Source organism: Erpetoichthys calabaricus, chromosome 15 (genome assembly GCF_900747795.2).
Source record: "Erpetoichthys calabaricus chromosome 15, fErpCal1.3, whole genome shotgun sequence".
NCBI classification, from domain to species: Eukaryota; Metazoa; Chordata; class Cladistia; order Polypteriformes; family Polypteridae; genus Erpetoichthys; species Erpetoichthys calabaricus.
The window spans coordinates 52,607,434-52,624,658 of NC_041408.2; the positions used below are offsets into that span (position 1 = coordinate 52,607,434).

At 40.0% G+C, this 17,225-nt stretch overlaps 1 protein-coding gene across 1 annotated transcript in view; it reads left to right on the forward strand.

Annotated features, from left to right (window-relative positions):
* nid1a (nidogen 1a) overlaps window positions 1-17,225 on the forward strand; it is a 150,089-nt gene that overhangs the window by 42,318 nt on the left and 90,546 nt on the right. The window contains exon 2 of the mRNA XM_028820118.2: window positions 13,088-13,390. Within this exon, the coding sequence (XP_028675951.1) occupies window positions 13,088-13,390 (303 nt within the window). The remainder of the gene's footprint in view (window positions 1-13,087; window positions 13,391-17,225) is intronic.

Here is a 17,225-nt window from a genome sequence, read left to right on the forward strand (position 1 = left end):
ATGAAACAGAGGCACAGGGCTTATTGGTTTTTAAAGACTGCTTCCTTCATTGTGTTTTAACCTCCGTTTTAAAGAATTGTTTTAAGGATCCCATGGGATACCCCTTGCAAACTGTTTTACACGCTGCATATAGCGATTCACATCCGCGAGAAACATGCCTCTATGAACAGTCAACGTGGCTCAGAGGTTCATGTGGACTTTACCACAGACGAACATAAATGACTCCGTTTGTTCTGTGTCATCACATCCGAGTTGGTGGGTGTGGCTCTGCGAGTTGTCGTCGTATCCAATGGTCTTAGAGTTGGTGGGCGTGGCTCCGTCCTGCATGCTTCCATGGGTGTCTTGCTTGCTCTGGCGGCGGCTTAATGAATTATATATATAGATTACAATTATTTTGGGTAATGTATTTACCCATGGTAACTTACTAGATCAGACTATATTACAGTTATTTACATTTATCTTTTTTAATTGGGGCACTGATAGAAGCTAAGTTGGAATTGAACTAGCAAACTTCTGGCTTAGTCACAAAAACACTCTTTGACTACTACAAAAAATCATGCAGATACATATTATATTGTACTGTTAATAATTCAGTTTCCTGCAAATGTTAATACAACTGAAAGATACACACTGTCTTCCATCCTATCACCCAAAAAAGATAAGGTATAAGAGAAAAAGAACAAACCAATTACAAACAATGCTGTTGCCTTGACTAAGCTTTTATCCTGTAGGAAAAGAATGCTAAGGTTGCCGGTAGTATATTGTTAAGCTAAACATACTGTAACATACAATGATATATTTGGATCCACTCTACCCAAGAATTGCAATTTCAGAATTATACATTTACATTAATCATACATACCCCTATGGAAGTGGTGTAATGGTAGTGCTGCTGCCTTGTAATAAGGCAATCATGGCTTTGCATCCCAGACCCTCCCTTCATGGAGCTTGTAAAGTGCTTTGAGTAGTGAATAAAGCACTATATAAATGTAAAAAAGTATTATAATTATTGTTATCACTATAAAGTAAATATATTTAAATTCAAACTACTGCAGGCTTTCTCACAGAAAAGGTCTGCTTTAGGAAAAACAACTATATACAGTGATTTAGTAAGTCAATAGGTAAAGCAATAGGTCAGCGGATCAGTTACAATATTTACTGAATTATTTGTATTATTTTGTTTTTAACTTTAGTGATTGCATGTATTCATTCTTTTGATATGGTTTTTAGTGTAATTTCTGTGGTTTTACTTGGAAAGGTTCACATGAAATGCATGCTGCATGAAATTACCAATTGAAAGGTATAAAAGTGAGCGTTGTACATTTCCTCCCTTTGACCATGATCTTCAACTTATGTTTTGGCTCAGTTTATGTGAAAATTCCAGGTTTTTGACTATTTTTACATTCTAGGATCTGTTACTGTTTTACTTCTTCTAGTTTTGACATTAGCTACTCTCTTTAATATATAAAATAATCTTGGGACGAGACAAGACTTTTTCAGAGAGATGAGATGAGACATTTTCAGAGAGATAATTTCAAGTCCTGCGAGATGAGACTTTGTGCCAAGAGATGAATTGATAACCTAACAGGTCCAAGCGGGGGCAGAAGTAAAAGACAAACAGTAGAAGAAGAAAAGACAAAGAGTAGAAGACAAAGTAGAACGTCGTAAAGAGGTTAAAAAACGGTGCGATACACATGCAGAGCAGGTTAGAGATTATGAAAGTACTAAAATTCGAAAGTCTCAAAAAAACTGATAGTAAAGATCACATTAGTGCAAACAAATGGAAATTATTGTGAAATAATGGAACAGCAAAAAGAGATCAAATATTTGGACATAGGTGATATGACAGAAGTATGTGGATATTGTTTTATTGCTTTAAATTTTATGTCGGAGATTTGTAAATCGTCAAATGCGTGTTGCCATCAGGGAAAAGTAGTGTTTCTGCCCAATGAAGAGGCGTATCCGTGAGAAATAAAAGATTTGTTATTTGGTGAAACTGGAATTCACAAACACTACAGTCAAAATATCTGAATCTACAATAATCTGTTCGCGTTCGTATCATTCAGTGCAGAAAATGTAGATATACACGAGTCAGGACCATATGCTATGAGAATCTGTTGTCCCGCAACAATTAAAGCTACGACAAGTTTAATTTCAAAGAAACCACAATTCGGTCAGGTTTATACTTATGATCACGGAGAAATGATGCAACATAGAATCGAAAGAGTTAAAATATTGGACGTATTAGAAATTCTACAGCCAATAATGGATACAAATCCATACGTCCAAAAGTATCGCACTTTACACTAAATTTATCTGAAAAACACGGACAAAGAAGTTTTCTCAGATTTCAATATGAATCTGAAAGATCACGCTTGCATATATAATAAACTAACATGTGACGAATTGTCACTGATAATAGTTTTGAAAGATGGAGATATCAGACAGTGTTGATATTTGTGTTTATCCAAAAGCAAACGGCAGATCTGGGAAAAGACTAGCGCGTAGGGCCCACACGGGGTTGGCGAGTGAAGCGAGCAGGGGTAGAGCCCCCTAGTTTTATATAATCACAACCATCTCCTGATTCCACTTCTCTTTTCAACCTGCTGCAGTACAAATGTCTATTTTGGAAACCGGAAATTCTTCTTTCTTAAAAAGATTTTTTGTTTTTATTCTCACCCACAGCATTGCTACAGGTAAGCACCCGTAGCATCCAGTCTGACACAACAAATAATGATGTTAACTCAATTAAAAATCTAAAATAAAATAAAAAGTGAAACAAGAAACATGAAAAATTCCAGTTCATCCAAAGTACCCAAGAAGAAAAAACAAAGATCATGACACAACTAAGCCCCCACTCACTTCCTATGTTAGAAACAGCTTTAGTTTTTCTACAGAACACAATTAAAAATGGACGATTATTGCCTTTAATATTATAATTGTGATTAATTACAATTAACAGCACAATGAAAATGCACCTTGTTTTACCAACTACATGTTACATTAGATTAGATTAAATTAGATTAGATTAGATAAAAACCTTATTAATCCCATGGGGAAATTCAAGAGCATATAGCAGCAGAAAAATAAAAAAAACAAGAATACAGACTCACAGGGAAAATAATACAGCCAATCAATCAATCAATAAATAAATAAATACAGTAAATAAAAATATATTCTGTATATTATATAAATACTGTATTCTTTTTTGCAGTGGGCTGGCGCCCTGCCCGGGGTTTGTTTCCTGCCTTGCGCCCTGTGTTGGCTGGGATTGGCTCCAGCAGACCCCCGTGACGCTGTAGTTAGGATATAGCGGGTTGGATAATGGATGGATGGATGGATAATGGATGGATGGATGGATGTATTCTTTTTACACACAATAAAGGAGAACCCCCATTTGGAAGGGAAACACTTAAAAATTGTTAATATGAAATTGTTAAATGCTGCAATAGTAAATTTTGTGTTTAATAATTTTTTTTTACTTTTTACAATAAAAATACAGCACACTTATAATAAAATTTGAGTCATGGTCTTTAATGCCCAAATACATTATATTACTTATAATTAAAATATTTATACAATAAAAAAATATCCATCCATCCATCCATTGTCCACTGCTTATCCGAAGTCGGGTCACGGGGGCAGCAGTTTAAGCAGGGAAGCCCAGACCTCCCTCTCCCCGGCCATCTCCTCCAGCTCCTCTCCCTCCCTCTCCCTCCAGCATCTCCTGGGTCTGCCCTGTGGCCTTCTCCCAGTGGTACATGCCCGGAACACCCCCCTAGGGAGGCATCCAGGGAGCATCCTGACCAGATGCCCGAACCACCTCAACTGACTCCTCTCAATGCGGAGGAGCAGCGACTCTACTCCGAGTCTCTCCCGGATAACTGAACCCCTCACCCTATCTGTAAGGGAAAGTCCAGCCACCCTGCAGAGAAAACTCATTTCAGCCGCGTGTATCTGTGATCTTTGTCTTTCGGTCAGTACTCAAAGCTTGTGGCCATAGGTTAAGGTAGGAACGTAGATCGACTGGTAAATTGACAGCCTCACCTTTTGCCTCAGCTCTCTCTTCACCACGACGGACCGTTGCAGAGCCCGCATTACTGCAGATGCCGCACTGATCCGTCTGTCAATCTCCAGCTCCATTCTTCCCTCACTCATGAACAAGACCCCAAGATACTTGAACTCCTCCACTTGAGGCAGAAATGTGTTCCCAACCCGGAGAGAGCATTCCACCCTTTTCCGGCAGAGAACCATGGCCTCGGATTTAGAGGTGCTGACTCTCATCCCTGCCGCTTCACACTCGGCTGTGAACCGCTCCAGTGAGAGCTGGAGGTCACTGTCTGATGAAGCCAACAGAACCATGTCATCTGCAATAGCGGAGAAGAGATTCTGAGGTCACCGAACCAGACCCCCTCCGCTCCTTGGCTGCGCCTAGAAATTCTGTCCATGAAACTTATGAACAGAATTGGTGACAAAGGGCAGCCCTGGCGGAGTCCAACCTCAACAGGAAACAAGTTTGACTTATTACCGGCAATGCGGACCAAGCTCCTGCTCCTCCTGTACAGGGACTGAATGGCTCGTAACAACGAGCCTTGTATCCCATACTCTTGGAGCACATCCCACAGGATGCTTTGAGGGACACAGTCGAATGCCTTCTCCAAATCCATAAAACACATGTGGACTGGTTGGGCAAACTCTCCTGGCCAGGGTGTAGAGCTGGTCCAGTGTTCCACGACTGGGACAGAATCCGCATTGTTCCTCTTGAATCCAAGATTCGACTAATCGACCAAACTCTCTTCTCCAGCACCCCTGAATAGACCTTACCGGGGAGGCTGAGGAATGTGATCACCCTATAGTTGGAGTACATCCTCCAGTCACCCTTCTTAAAAAGGGGGACCACCACCCCGGTTTGCCAATCCAGAGGCACTGCCCCCAATGTCCATGCGATGCTGTAGAGACGTGTCAACCAGGACAGCTCCACAACATCCAGAGCCTTAAGGAACCCAGGGTGGACCTTGTCCACCCCAGGGGCCCAGCCACCTTGGAGCTTTTTAACTACCCTGGTGACCTCGGCCCCTGATATGAACGGACCCCCCCTGGAGTCCTCCAGTTCTGCTTCCTCTAAGGAATACATGCTGGTGGGATTGAGGAGATCCTCGAAGTATTCCTTCCACCGGTCAATAACATCTGCAGTTGAAGTCAGCAGGGCCCCATCTCCACTGTACACAGTGTTGGTGGAGCACCGCTTTCCCCTCCTGAGGCACTTGACGATTTGCCAGAACCCTCTCAGTGTCAACCGAAAGTAATTTTCCGTGGCTTCCCCAAACTCCTTGCATGCCCGAGTTTTTGCCTCTGCAACAGCCGATGCCATCACACGCTTGGCCCGCCGGTACCCCTCAGCTGCCTCTGGAGTCCCACTGGTCAACCAGACCCGAAAGAACGCTTTCTTCAACTTGACGGCCTCTCGAAACTTAGGTGTCCACCACCGGGTTCGTGGATTGCCGCCACGAGAGGCATCGACAACCTTGCGGCCACAGCTCCGTTCTGCTGCTTCGACAATGGATGCTCAGAATATGGCCCACTCAACTCAATGTCCTTTGCCTCCCTCGGAATGAGATTGAAGTTCTGCTGGAGGTGGCAGTTAAAGATCTTTCTGACCGGTTCACTACACGTTTGGGTCTGCCTGGTCTGTCCGGCAGCCTCTCCTTCCATGTGATCCAACTTACCACCAGGTGGTGATCAATTGACAGCTCAGCCCCACTCTTCACCTGAGTGTCCAAGACATAAGGTCGCAGAGCCGATGACACGATTACAAAATCGATCATCGAGCTGTGACCGCAGTCATCCTTGCGCCAAGTTCACTTATGGACACCCTTATGCTCTAACATTGTGTTCGTTATGGACAATCCATGGCCAGCACAGAAGTCCAACAACTGAACACTACTCGAGTTTAGATCTGGGAGGCCGTTCCTCCCAATCACACCTCTCCAGGTTTCACTGTCGTTGCTGACGTGAGCGTTTAAGTCTCCCAGTAGGACGATACAGTCCCCAGGAGCTGTGCCTCGTAGTGCTTCCTCCAGGAACTTTAAGAAGGCTGGGTATGAATTGCCGTTCAACGCATAAGCGCAAACAACAGTCAGAGTCCTTCCCCCAACTCGAAGGTGCAGGGAAGCAACCCTGTCGTCCAACTGGGAGAACCCCAATGTGCAGGCCTCAAGCTGGGGGGCCAGAAGCAAGCCCACGCCTACCCGACGCCTTTCACCCACAGCAACTCCAGAGTGGAACAAAGTCCAGCCTCTCTCAAGAGGAATGGTTCCAGAGCCCAGACCGTGCGTAGAGGTGAGCCCGACTATATCTAGCCGGTACCTCTCAACCTCTCGCACCAGTTCAGGCTCCTTCCCTGCTAGAGAGGTAACATTCCATGTCCCAAGAGCCAGTTTCGGTAACTGAGGGTCGGAACGCCAGGGCTCCAGCCTTCGGCCACCACCCATATCACATTGCATCCAACCCTTCTTGGATTGAGGCCCTTCTTGGATTGAGGCAAGGGCTTGCACGGTCTAGTGATCCTCAGAGCTATGTTGTCGGGAGCTACATGCTCCTGGTAGGGTTTCCCAAGGCAAACAGGTCTGAGGTGAAGATCCAGACTAACTCGATCCTGAGACCCCACATGGATTTAAATCAAAGATCGGTGTTTCCCTTGCCCAGGAAATGGTACCCGGGGCCTCACCCTGGAGCCAGGCTTGGGGGAGGGGCTCGCTGGCGACCTTTGACCACGGGGCTCAGCCCGAAGGAGCAACATGGTTCCGCTCTCTTGTGGGCCAATAAAAAATTAAGTATAACACAAACATTCCTCTTTTTTTTTCAAAATAAATGTTACTTCTGAAAAATCAGCCATCACAACCACTCACACTTCAGAAATGTAAAATGCGGGAAAATGTTAAATATGGAGCTCTGCTCCATAAAAACAATTAAATGTTCCAAACTAAAGCAGATAATCATATCCACTTTTAAGATTTTGCTGACTTAAGATGTTTTTGACACATAATTTGATCAGCAAACGTGGCAACAAAATCTAATAATAAAAAATAATGATTCACATGTGATGTACAAAAGATCAGTCAAAGAAACCTAATAAAAAATTGAATTGCAGTCAAGAGCACTGAACATCAATGTCACTTTCATTTCTAACAGAAGGCAGACCTTCCAAACCTATGTCACTATCACCTTTAGCCTCAAGCCCCTGAATGACATCACAGGATCCTGTGGGTAATGGAGCCAGGGGCCTGCCTCTGAAGGTCTGACACCAGAATATTTGAAAGTGCTGCTTGTTTCAGATCCATTTTTATTTTTTTTCAGCATTTGTTAAAAAGTAAAGGCAATGTAACTTCAGAACAATAATTGGAGGTAAGGGTAACTTCTCTTGCCCAGAGTATTGATCATTTTTTAAAACATTTCTTGTGCACAATTTTAATCAGAACCTTGTTGTTTGATAAATAAAACATGATACATTTGTATTTGCTTTTGATAATTTCATTGACTGTCGTGAAACTAGTGTTACTGTGACTTAGTGCTGCTTGCTTAGCTTTCATGCACTCTTCATTCTAAACTATGTAGCTGAATTTTAAATGTTTTTATAAATGTTTTTATAAAAGTTTTTGTGCGGTTGTTTAACAGTTTACATAGCACACTTTTGTAAACAAAATATTTTCAAATTATAGACCATTTTAGTATTTTTGATTTTGGTACTTGAAAGTCTAAACTGTGTCTGGTGATATAGGTTCACCATGAATTATACGTCTGTTTTTCTGGAAGCTGCAGCAAACGTCTCTCTATATATAAAGCTATCTGGCCGGCATTGTTGCCCTTGCCCAGGCCTAACGCCATTTGGCATCCACAACAAGGCTGGATTGTTCAACAAAGAAAGGCATCAAGAAGCACAAAGAAAGACTGTTGCAAAGGTTAGAATGTCAGATAAAAAAAGGCAACAAGGCACACAAAGAAAGTGGGAAGCAAGGCATATACAGTGAGCACGACTCAATTGAAAATGAAGGACTTACAATTGTACCATTAAGCCCATTTTAATAAATAAGCAATTTGCTATGCTAGTAAAACAAATATATTCACACTTTTAAAAAGATGTAGTTTGGGATCACACTTCTAAAAATACGTTTACCATTTAGCATGTGGTTTGTGACTGGGAAAACTCAATCTTTGAACTAAATGCAATGCAGTAATCATCAGCTTTCCATAATTAATAGTATATCAAGGCAGTTGTAATTGTAAACGCGGTGTGGCACGCAGCTGGGGGTGGTACCCAGCTGGGACTCCCAGGAGGTCCGGAGGAGGGCTTGTGCCTCCTCCAGACCACGAGGGGGCGACTGCCCTGGTTGCTTTGGGGACCATGGGTACAGAGCTTTGAAGCTCAGCCCTGTAGGGGCCCGATGCCTACCGAGCCCAGGACCTCAGCACTTCCGCCACATCCGTAAGTGCTGGGGGAAGAGGAACAGGGACACCCGGAGTGCTTCTGGGTTGGGAGCCGGTACTTCCGCCACACTAGGGAGTGCTGGTGGAAGCTCATCGGAAGACACCTGGAGCACATCCGGGTGTGTATAGAAGGGGCCGCCTCGCTCCATTCGATGGCTGGAGTCAGGTGGAAGAGGACAGAGCTTGGAGGAGAGGAGAGGAGTGGAGGTGGACCAGAAGAGAGAAGGGCATTGTATTGAGGGCCTGGAGTTTGGGGTGATTGATGCTGTGGCACTGGGTTGTGCGTATTCACCTTTGTAAATATAGCATATAATAAAAATGTTGTGGTGCATATACTGATGTCTGCCTGTCTGTGTCCGGCCTGCTTACCACAGCGGTTAATAAAAAATTAATTGTGCAGCACTAATAATCTCAGTCACGTGAAACATCCAAACAGTGTCACGTAAACAAAGAAAATTAAGAAGGGAATGAAAATGAACTGTGTCAGATCAAAATAAATAAAATTAAACTGTAGAAACAGAATACTCATATCAAATAAACATGAACCACACAAAAACATATATAAAAGGTCTTACCTCTTCTATCTTCTGGGTCAATTGCCCTCTCACATCCTTGTATGTTTCCACTCAAGCTGTAGATTTTTACCTTCTATATTAAAGTCCTATCTGATGCAACAGTACTGATAGTGAGCTTACAAAACTCTGACGTAGTCCTTATTCAAACACTGGTTTAACATAGAGCCAATGATACCTTTTGGACAAATGTGCAAGTAAGAATTTCACTGTACTCGGTACATGTTATAACAAATTTAAACACGTTTTATCCCAATTCTGTCAATAAAGATTTCTTCCTGTGTTACAGTCTTGCAGAGACCCTTGCCCACTGAACAATCTATTACTATAGGAAAATGTAGAAGAAACACATACACATATACACATATTGGGGTTAATGCCAAGGAGGTTAAATGCAGCTTTTGGGAGTCATACATTAGTAGTGGGAAGACAAATCCTAGCAACAAGTCTTGAACAGCATGGCAGCATCCCTTTAAAAAAGAAAATAATACAAAAGTAAAAATCCAGAAAACATGCATTATATACCAGGAAACAGATATTCAAAGGACAGGCAAGGAACTTGTTACTTGATCACTCACATGTTGGTAACAGGACTGGGGCCCTCCTTTGTGAGATTACTGCCATGAATATACAGTATGTATTTCAAATAGGGTGTGACTTGATAGTGGTCTTTATCCATAGAAAAGGAATGAAAATAATGCGAGGATGACACACACATTCAAGGAATCATAATATTTTATTTGTCTAACTAAATACAGTAATCAGCAGTTTGACTGAAACGTTCCTAACACCAGACTTCACCCTCCCTTGATATAAGTCATGTACAATACTTTCTTTACTGTTTGGTTTAATAATATGTCTTAGTTATGGAATCTTTTTTTTGAGAATTACAGTTTACCAAAAAAAAGAAAATCCAAGGATCTAAGTGCAGCAATCACCACTCGTATCCTTTTACAGCACAGCATGTAATATTGTAATAAACCAAGAATACCAGAAAGTGATAGAAACAAATGGAGGTGGTGTTTCAAAATGAACAGATTTCAGTTGTTCTGTGGCTTCTTGTTTCTTTTGACATTTGTTTTCTGAATGTTTTTAAGTAGCTAGGCTTGTCCTCTGCACCAATGCTGTTTCTTGAGATTTTATAAAAACAACTTTGTGTTTAGTAGCATTTCTCACATCAGTCTGCCATCACCAGAGTTGAACAGGATGTTTGAAGTAATAATGCATCCACTTTCTATAAGCAGGAAAGCACCTATTATGTTTTAACAGCTGATTTAAGTGATCTTTTCTGCGTTTACAGGAAAATTCCATTACTGGTCTATTTTTTTTTAATAGCAGTTCTTAAACTTTAGTAATTAAGTAAATATAAATACTGGGTGTTTTTTTAATTTACTTTTTAGGATTATTTAAAAATTGTTTGTGACAAACTGTAAAAGTAATAATATCAATAAAACTAACTTAAACCACACATTAGTTTGAGCTGAGACTCTCTTTGAGAAAAGAAGGCAGTTGAGCATTTTCAATAGGATGTACGTATTGTGTACAGCTTTTTGCACTACCAACAGTAGATGGATTGAGGACTAGTGTTAATATGTACAATCATACTCACTTTAAAAAAATCAAAGTGTTAGAATTTTTAAATCCAGTTATGTCAACATGTTGCCATATTGATTAGTTTAGTCATTCTCAAAGAATAAACAACATTAACTATAACACAATCTATGTGTTTAGTTTAGCATTAGCTAGTTACGTTGGGTGTAACTGACATTTGAATGGTCTTTAAGCAAAACTATTTATGCTAAATCAACATATTGCATTAAGCATATACAACTTATGTTTTTTTGCTTAAAATTTTTAATAGTTTACACATGAAACCATTTAATTGACAAAAATTACACTTCAAATGCAATCTAAGATATAATAGCCATATTATCTCAAAAACAAAAAAAGCTGCTTTTGTGATGTAGTGTGCATAACAAGTTTATCAGTTTTTGCAACCATTCAAACTATATCTACAACACTGAAAAAATAAGTTTGCACAAAGCAACTTTCTTTCATGAGCAAAGCTGTAGGGATCCCTGGGGACACTTTGCAACAATTTGTAAAAGGTTCAAAGTGGGTGAACCTTTAAGTCACATACTTACCTGGTGCACAACCTGGGGGAAAAATCTCCTTTTTGGCAGAATAGTGTGCAAAATAATCAAGTACATAAACAAAAATCTGTCAGTTTTTAATTTACATCAACCTAATTTAAGTTTATATTGGGGAAAATGATTTAGCCATGGGCGGCGCAGTGGGTAGCGCTGCTGCCTCGCAGTTGGGAGACCTGGGGACCTGGGTTCGCTTCCTGGGTCCTCCCTGTGTGGAGTTTGCATGTTCTCCCCGTGTCTGTGTGGGTTTCCTCCTGGCGCTCTGGTTTCCTCCCACAGTCCAAAGACATGCAGGTTAGGTGGATTGGCGATTCTAAATTGGCCTGTTTGTGTGTGTCCTGTGGTGGGTTGGCACCCTGCCCGGGATTGGTTCCTGCTTTGTGCCCGGGATTGGCTCCAGCAGACCCCCGTGACCCTGTGTTCGGATTCAGCGGGTTTGAAAATGGATGGATGGATAGACTTAGCCATTTTTTAAATATGGAATGGTGTTCATTTCAAATTAAATAACAATAAGGTATGTGAATGACATTTACAATCATTGAGACACATTATGGTTCTGTTTGAAGGAGTGAAACCTGTTGGCTTTGGTTCAAAGTAAATATGTGACTGTCATATCCAAGAGATGTATGTTAAATAGCTGAGTAAATAAAGCATATTTGATCATTTTCAGTTCAGTTTTGTTTAAATACTGTGTCAATATACAAAAACAATCCAAAGAATCCATATTTTGAGTGAGATGTGTCTGGGAACATAACAGTATGTTGCTGTTTTCTGAATGTGTTACAAATAAATCTACTAAAACTAGTTAAAATACAAATTTTTGAGATTGTTGAAAGTGACCATTTTATAATGAATATGTTATTTATTAACAAATTAATGAATAATTGGGTAACAGAAAATTAGGCAAATAGAGGAAAAGATGGACTGATAAAATGTACATCGTTCTCCATGTCACTATGCTTTCTAGGAAATATACCAGCATTAGGCTTCGCAGTTGGGAGACCTGGGGACCCGGGTTCGTTTCCCGGGTCCTCCCTGCGTGGAGTTTGCATGTTCTCCCCGTGTCTGTGTGGGTTTCCTCCGGGTGCTCCGGTTTCCTCCCACAGTCCAAAGACATGCAGGTTAAGTGGATTCTAAATTGGCCCTAGTGTGTGCTTGGTGTGTGGGTGTGTTTGTGTGTGTCCTGCGGTGGGTTGGCACCCTGCCCGGGATTGGTTCCTGCCTTGTGCCCTGTGTTGGCTGGGATTGGCTCCAGCAGACCCCCGTGACCCTGTGTTTGGATTCAGCAGGTTGGAAAATGGATGGATGGATGGAAATATGATTGTACTACTATAGAAAATAAATTCTATTGAAACATTGTCCTACTTTTCTTCAAACCAATCAGTTATTTTTTGAAGTCAAGATCAATGGCATATGCTCACCTGAATACAGATGCATTTCACTCCACAAAATATAAACTTATTATTGGCCTACCAAAAGTATGGTGTACTACAGCCTTGCTTACACTTAAGAGCTTTTAACAATGAATAGAAAAGACAATTATTCCACATTAATTATATGTATAATTAAAAACATTATTTTTCAGTATATTGTATACAGGTTGCTTCATGATACTGCCACGGTTAAAAGGTTCAGTGTAGTTGTGCATTATTTTAATGATTATGTTTATGAAGCTGAATAGGCCGTAAATGTTGTTTCTGCTTCCTATTTCCTTTAACATGAATGTTGCTTTCACATTAAGAAATTGAAAAATAGCAAAATTTGTGAAATTTTCACTCAAAATAAAACAAAGGTTTTGGAGATTTGTGTAGATATCAATTGCTTTATTTCCTGGCAGAAATATTTCTTACTAATAGTTATTTTTCTCTTTCTATTCTATAGGTTGTCACCAATGGCATTATTTCCACAAGTCCACTAACAGACAAAAATGATTACATCAATGTTTTTCCCACAAGTTTTGGGTCAGTTGCTCCATTTTTAGCTGATTTGGATATTTCAGATGGAATTGGAAAAGTGTATTTTCGAGAAGATTCCAGCCCAGAATCAGTCCAGCAAGCAGCTGAACATATTAACCGAGGCTTCCCTGAAGATGAATTATTCTACCCAAAAAGCACTGTAATTGTCACATGGGAAAATGTGGCTGCCCACCAAGACCCTGAAAATGAAAACCCTGTAAATAAAAAGGTGAGTATTTTGTTATAAGCAGAATGGAATTGCTCCCCCAGAAAAACAGATTTGTTTAAAGAAGACCAGGAAATAAAATCACACTTAAACACAGTAGCACAAGAATAGCCTAAGTACCACTAAAGCTCAGAACCAGGAAGACAATAAAAGAACAGTTTAACAAAAGATAAACTAACAATGTGTGAGAGAATGCGTATTTTGTTCTCAGGTTTTAATCCAAAACTTGGATGTCAGTTTTACTATGCCATTATTTTAAATACAGTACTATCTGCATGATTATGTCATATGCAATGATAATGCACGGGTATATGATTGGCAACAGACACCATTCTCACAAACAATATGGCTGATGTAAATCAAGCTCAAAATAGTAGCCCAATTACAATTAAAAGGCACTGCAGTGATACCACAAAAGAAAATAATAAATATGCAGTAAAAATAAACAGAGGTAGACAAAACTGATTCCAGGGCAACAAAACTAAGACTCATAACACATTTAATCTGTAACTAAAGTAATTTAGCAAAAGACACTTAACAGAGGATGGCAGTTGAGCCAGAAAACAATTATTGAAAACAAATTATAACCAATCCAGCAAACTTTTATGTCTTTTCTTTTTAGTTCAATTTATTCTGATGTGTACTGAACTTCACTGCTACAGTATGAGCTGTCTTGGGGGGTGATCTGTTTTGTTCCTGCACCAATGTGGAATAAAGAAATCTAAATATTTAATCCCACACAAAGAGCTAATTCTTCCATCTTCTCTGATATTAGTCTACATGTGGCATTTAATTACAAATGAACATTTCCAATTCAAGCTGAGCACTCTAAACAAATGCTTGTATTTTGTCTTTAGTTGAATTTGCGTTACTCTGTTTTGCATGCAACTAAGTACTGTACAAACCAAAAGAAGTTTAAAACAAAACAGCTAGAGCTACTTCTTGAAAATTAAATGCAACTAAAAAGTTAGCACACTGTCTTCAGCATGATCACACTGACTGAAATCAGTCAGTAAATGTGAGGTATCTACGGCAGTGTTGAGACATTCCCAGTTTGGCATGGGATTCAAATACAGAACAGGTCCAACAGAACTGTAATATTTCACACTCTGTTACAGGAAACTTTGGAAAGGGCAAAATTCAGACAGAGCAGGAACCAGATGATATATGTATATACTGTAGTCCCAAACTGCAAGCCCTCTGAGCTGAAGGTGGGGCTTTGTTTATGGTATCTAGCCTGTGAACCAGGGCTTTCTTATGTCCTTAAAAATAAGTAAAGAAGGAATTAAATGAGCTAGTTTAACTAGAAAATGTTTTACATTAGTAGTTCCTTGTTATTTCCTTTTACACAATGCAAGTACAATCATATACATGCTTTTAACACATTAAAATGCATTACTTTCAGAGACTTCCAATTTGTCTCACCAAGAGCATTAGTTAATTTAATTGATTTAGTAATATAGTAATAAAATAAATTTAGTAATAAATAACTATTTAAAATAATAATGAAATATTATAAACAATAAATAAATTTAATAATAAATAAATTCTTCATAGTTCTTCTGAGTAACTCCAATATTACTCCAGCCTTTTGACTGCTCTGGAATGTAGATAGGAAAGCAGAGATTAGGAGGCCGGTGCAACAACATATCTGCTAAAACAGACTCTACATCTGTCTGAAGTCTGCTGCTTTCTCAGATAAGGCTTAGTGTGTTCACTTGGTCCCACAAAGAAGCAATAAAAGTTTCCAGGTTTCAGTTTGCACTCCCCTCTTTAATTTTAATAAATTCTTCTCTATTTCCTCATGTCTCCTTTAACCACAATATAGACTGGGCATTAACAGATTAATACAAATACACATTTAGAACAGAGGAGTATATTGTAAAAATACATACATTAAGGTTAAAATCTAATTTTCCCAGACACTGAATGGCTTTTCAGAAGCCTGTTTAAATAATGAAAAAGAAAAGAATAAACTTAGTCTATGTTTTGCCATATAGCTGTAGTAGCTTGTTAATGGTTTGCCTGCCACTGTCTACACTTTCCACTTCTGCCTAGAGACAGTAGTTCACAAAGTGTGGTCCACAAGCTGACATGTATCAGGCCAAAGAGACATTTACATTACTCAGATATGCTAGCCTGTTATGTACCTAAGCATTTATTTGTAACATTAAAGGCTGCTTGCTGACATTGGTACTACTAAATCAATATACTTATAAACATTAGAAGTGGGTGTAAAACTACCACCACAGAGCACACTGCCTGACTTTCTTGTGAAAAGTTACAACTTTGGCTTTAACTCCATGTATTTCTACTTGGCTCTATTGCTTGCTGTGGTCAGAAACCCCCAACCAGTCAACTCCCCCAAATACCTTTTCAACCTCAGTCTCTGTCCAGTCCAGCTGATTTCAGTTACTGTGGAGGTCTCTCTTTCAAACTTACTTTGATGTCAGCCTGGAGAGACTACATCTAATTAAGGCAGTACTTTAATGCAGTGACAGCAGTGACATGTACATCAATGCGGAGAGGCTACCTGCTGTTAATTGGCCTTCATGGTTAAGAGGATATGTGCGGCATGGTCCTTGCTGTGTGGAGTTTGCATGTTCTCCCCCTGTCTGTGTGGGCTTTCTTCCACAGTCCAAAGACATGCAGGTTAGGTGCATTGGCAATCCTCAATTGTCCCTAGTGTGTGCTTGGTGTGTGTGTGTGCCCTGCTGGCGGTCTGCCCGGGGTTTGTTTCCTGCCTTGTGCCCTGTGTTGGTTGGGATTGGCTCCAGCAGACCCCCGTGACCCTGTAGTTAGGATATAGCGGGTTGGATAATGGATGGATGGATGGATGGATAAGAGGTTGATGGATCACTGGCTGAAATCCTGGACTTTGAAATACAAATCCAACAATGCTGACTACTGGTGACTCAAGTTGTGCACTTGCTTTACAAAGGATAATTCTTTAAGAAAAGAAACTGATTTGAGGTTTCAGTCTCAGAACTACACTAACACCTAACTTAGGGTCAAAATAACAAACCCCACAGCATGCCTTTATATATATATAAAATCTAAAAGTTAACTAATTAATTGCATAATTGTATGGAATTAATTGCCATTAATCACATCTACCATTAAAACATGCAATCATAAAATAAATACATAAATCATTAAGTAAATATAAAACGGAATCACAAAAATAATGTAGAATCAACAAAAAGGAATTTAAAAAAATTAATGGCATAGTTTAAACAATGCCCTGAAAACTGACCTTTTAACAAAAGACTACTTGAGCAAGTACACCTTGAATTTGAACGTTTTCCTAAAAGGCAAGTTGAAAAGATGGCAATATGAAAACGGTGTATCTGTTTGACCTGCCCCTTCAGACACTATCTATTATATAAATTTAATGCTTTTTTGGTTTGTAGGATTGTGGTGTTCCTTGGGATTTTTTGGGTTACAAAATGTGTGCCACCACAGAAAAACAGTTGAAGAGCACTGCTCTACTACACCTTTGCTCCTGGCACATGAAAAAAGTTCTCTCGCTTAAAAACTGACACCTTGCATTACTTGGGTGGTTATGTTGTGTTCTTCGCATCAATTAGCAAAGATACTGCAAACTGGAATAATGGGTAGGGATACTAATTACACTTCTGTTTCATAGAATTTTGTCATTATATTAGGGCAGTAAGCACTGTAAGCTTCCTGGCAGACCGATGAGTTAAATACAGAGATACTAGAGACTTGGGCGGCACGGTGGCGCAGTGGGTATCGCTGCTGCCTCGCAGTTGGGGGACCTGGGTTCGCTTCCCGGGTCCTCCCTGCATGGAGTTTGCATGCTCTCCCCGTGTCT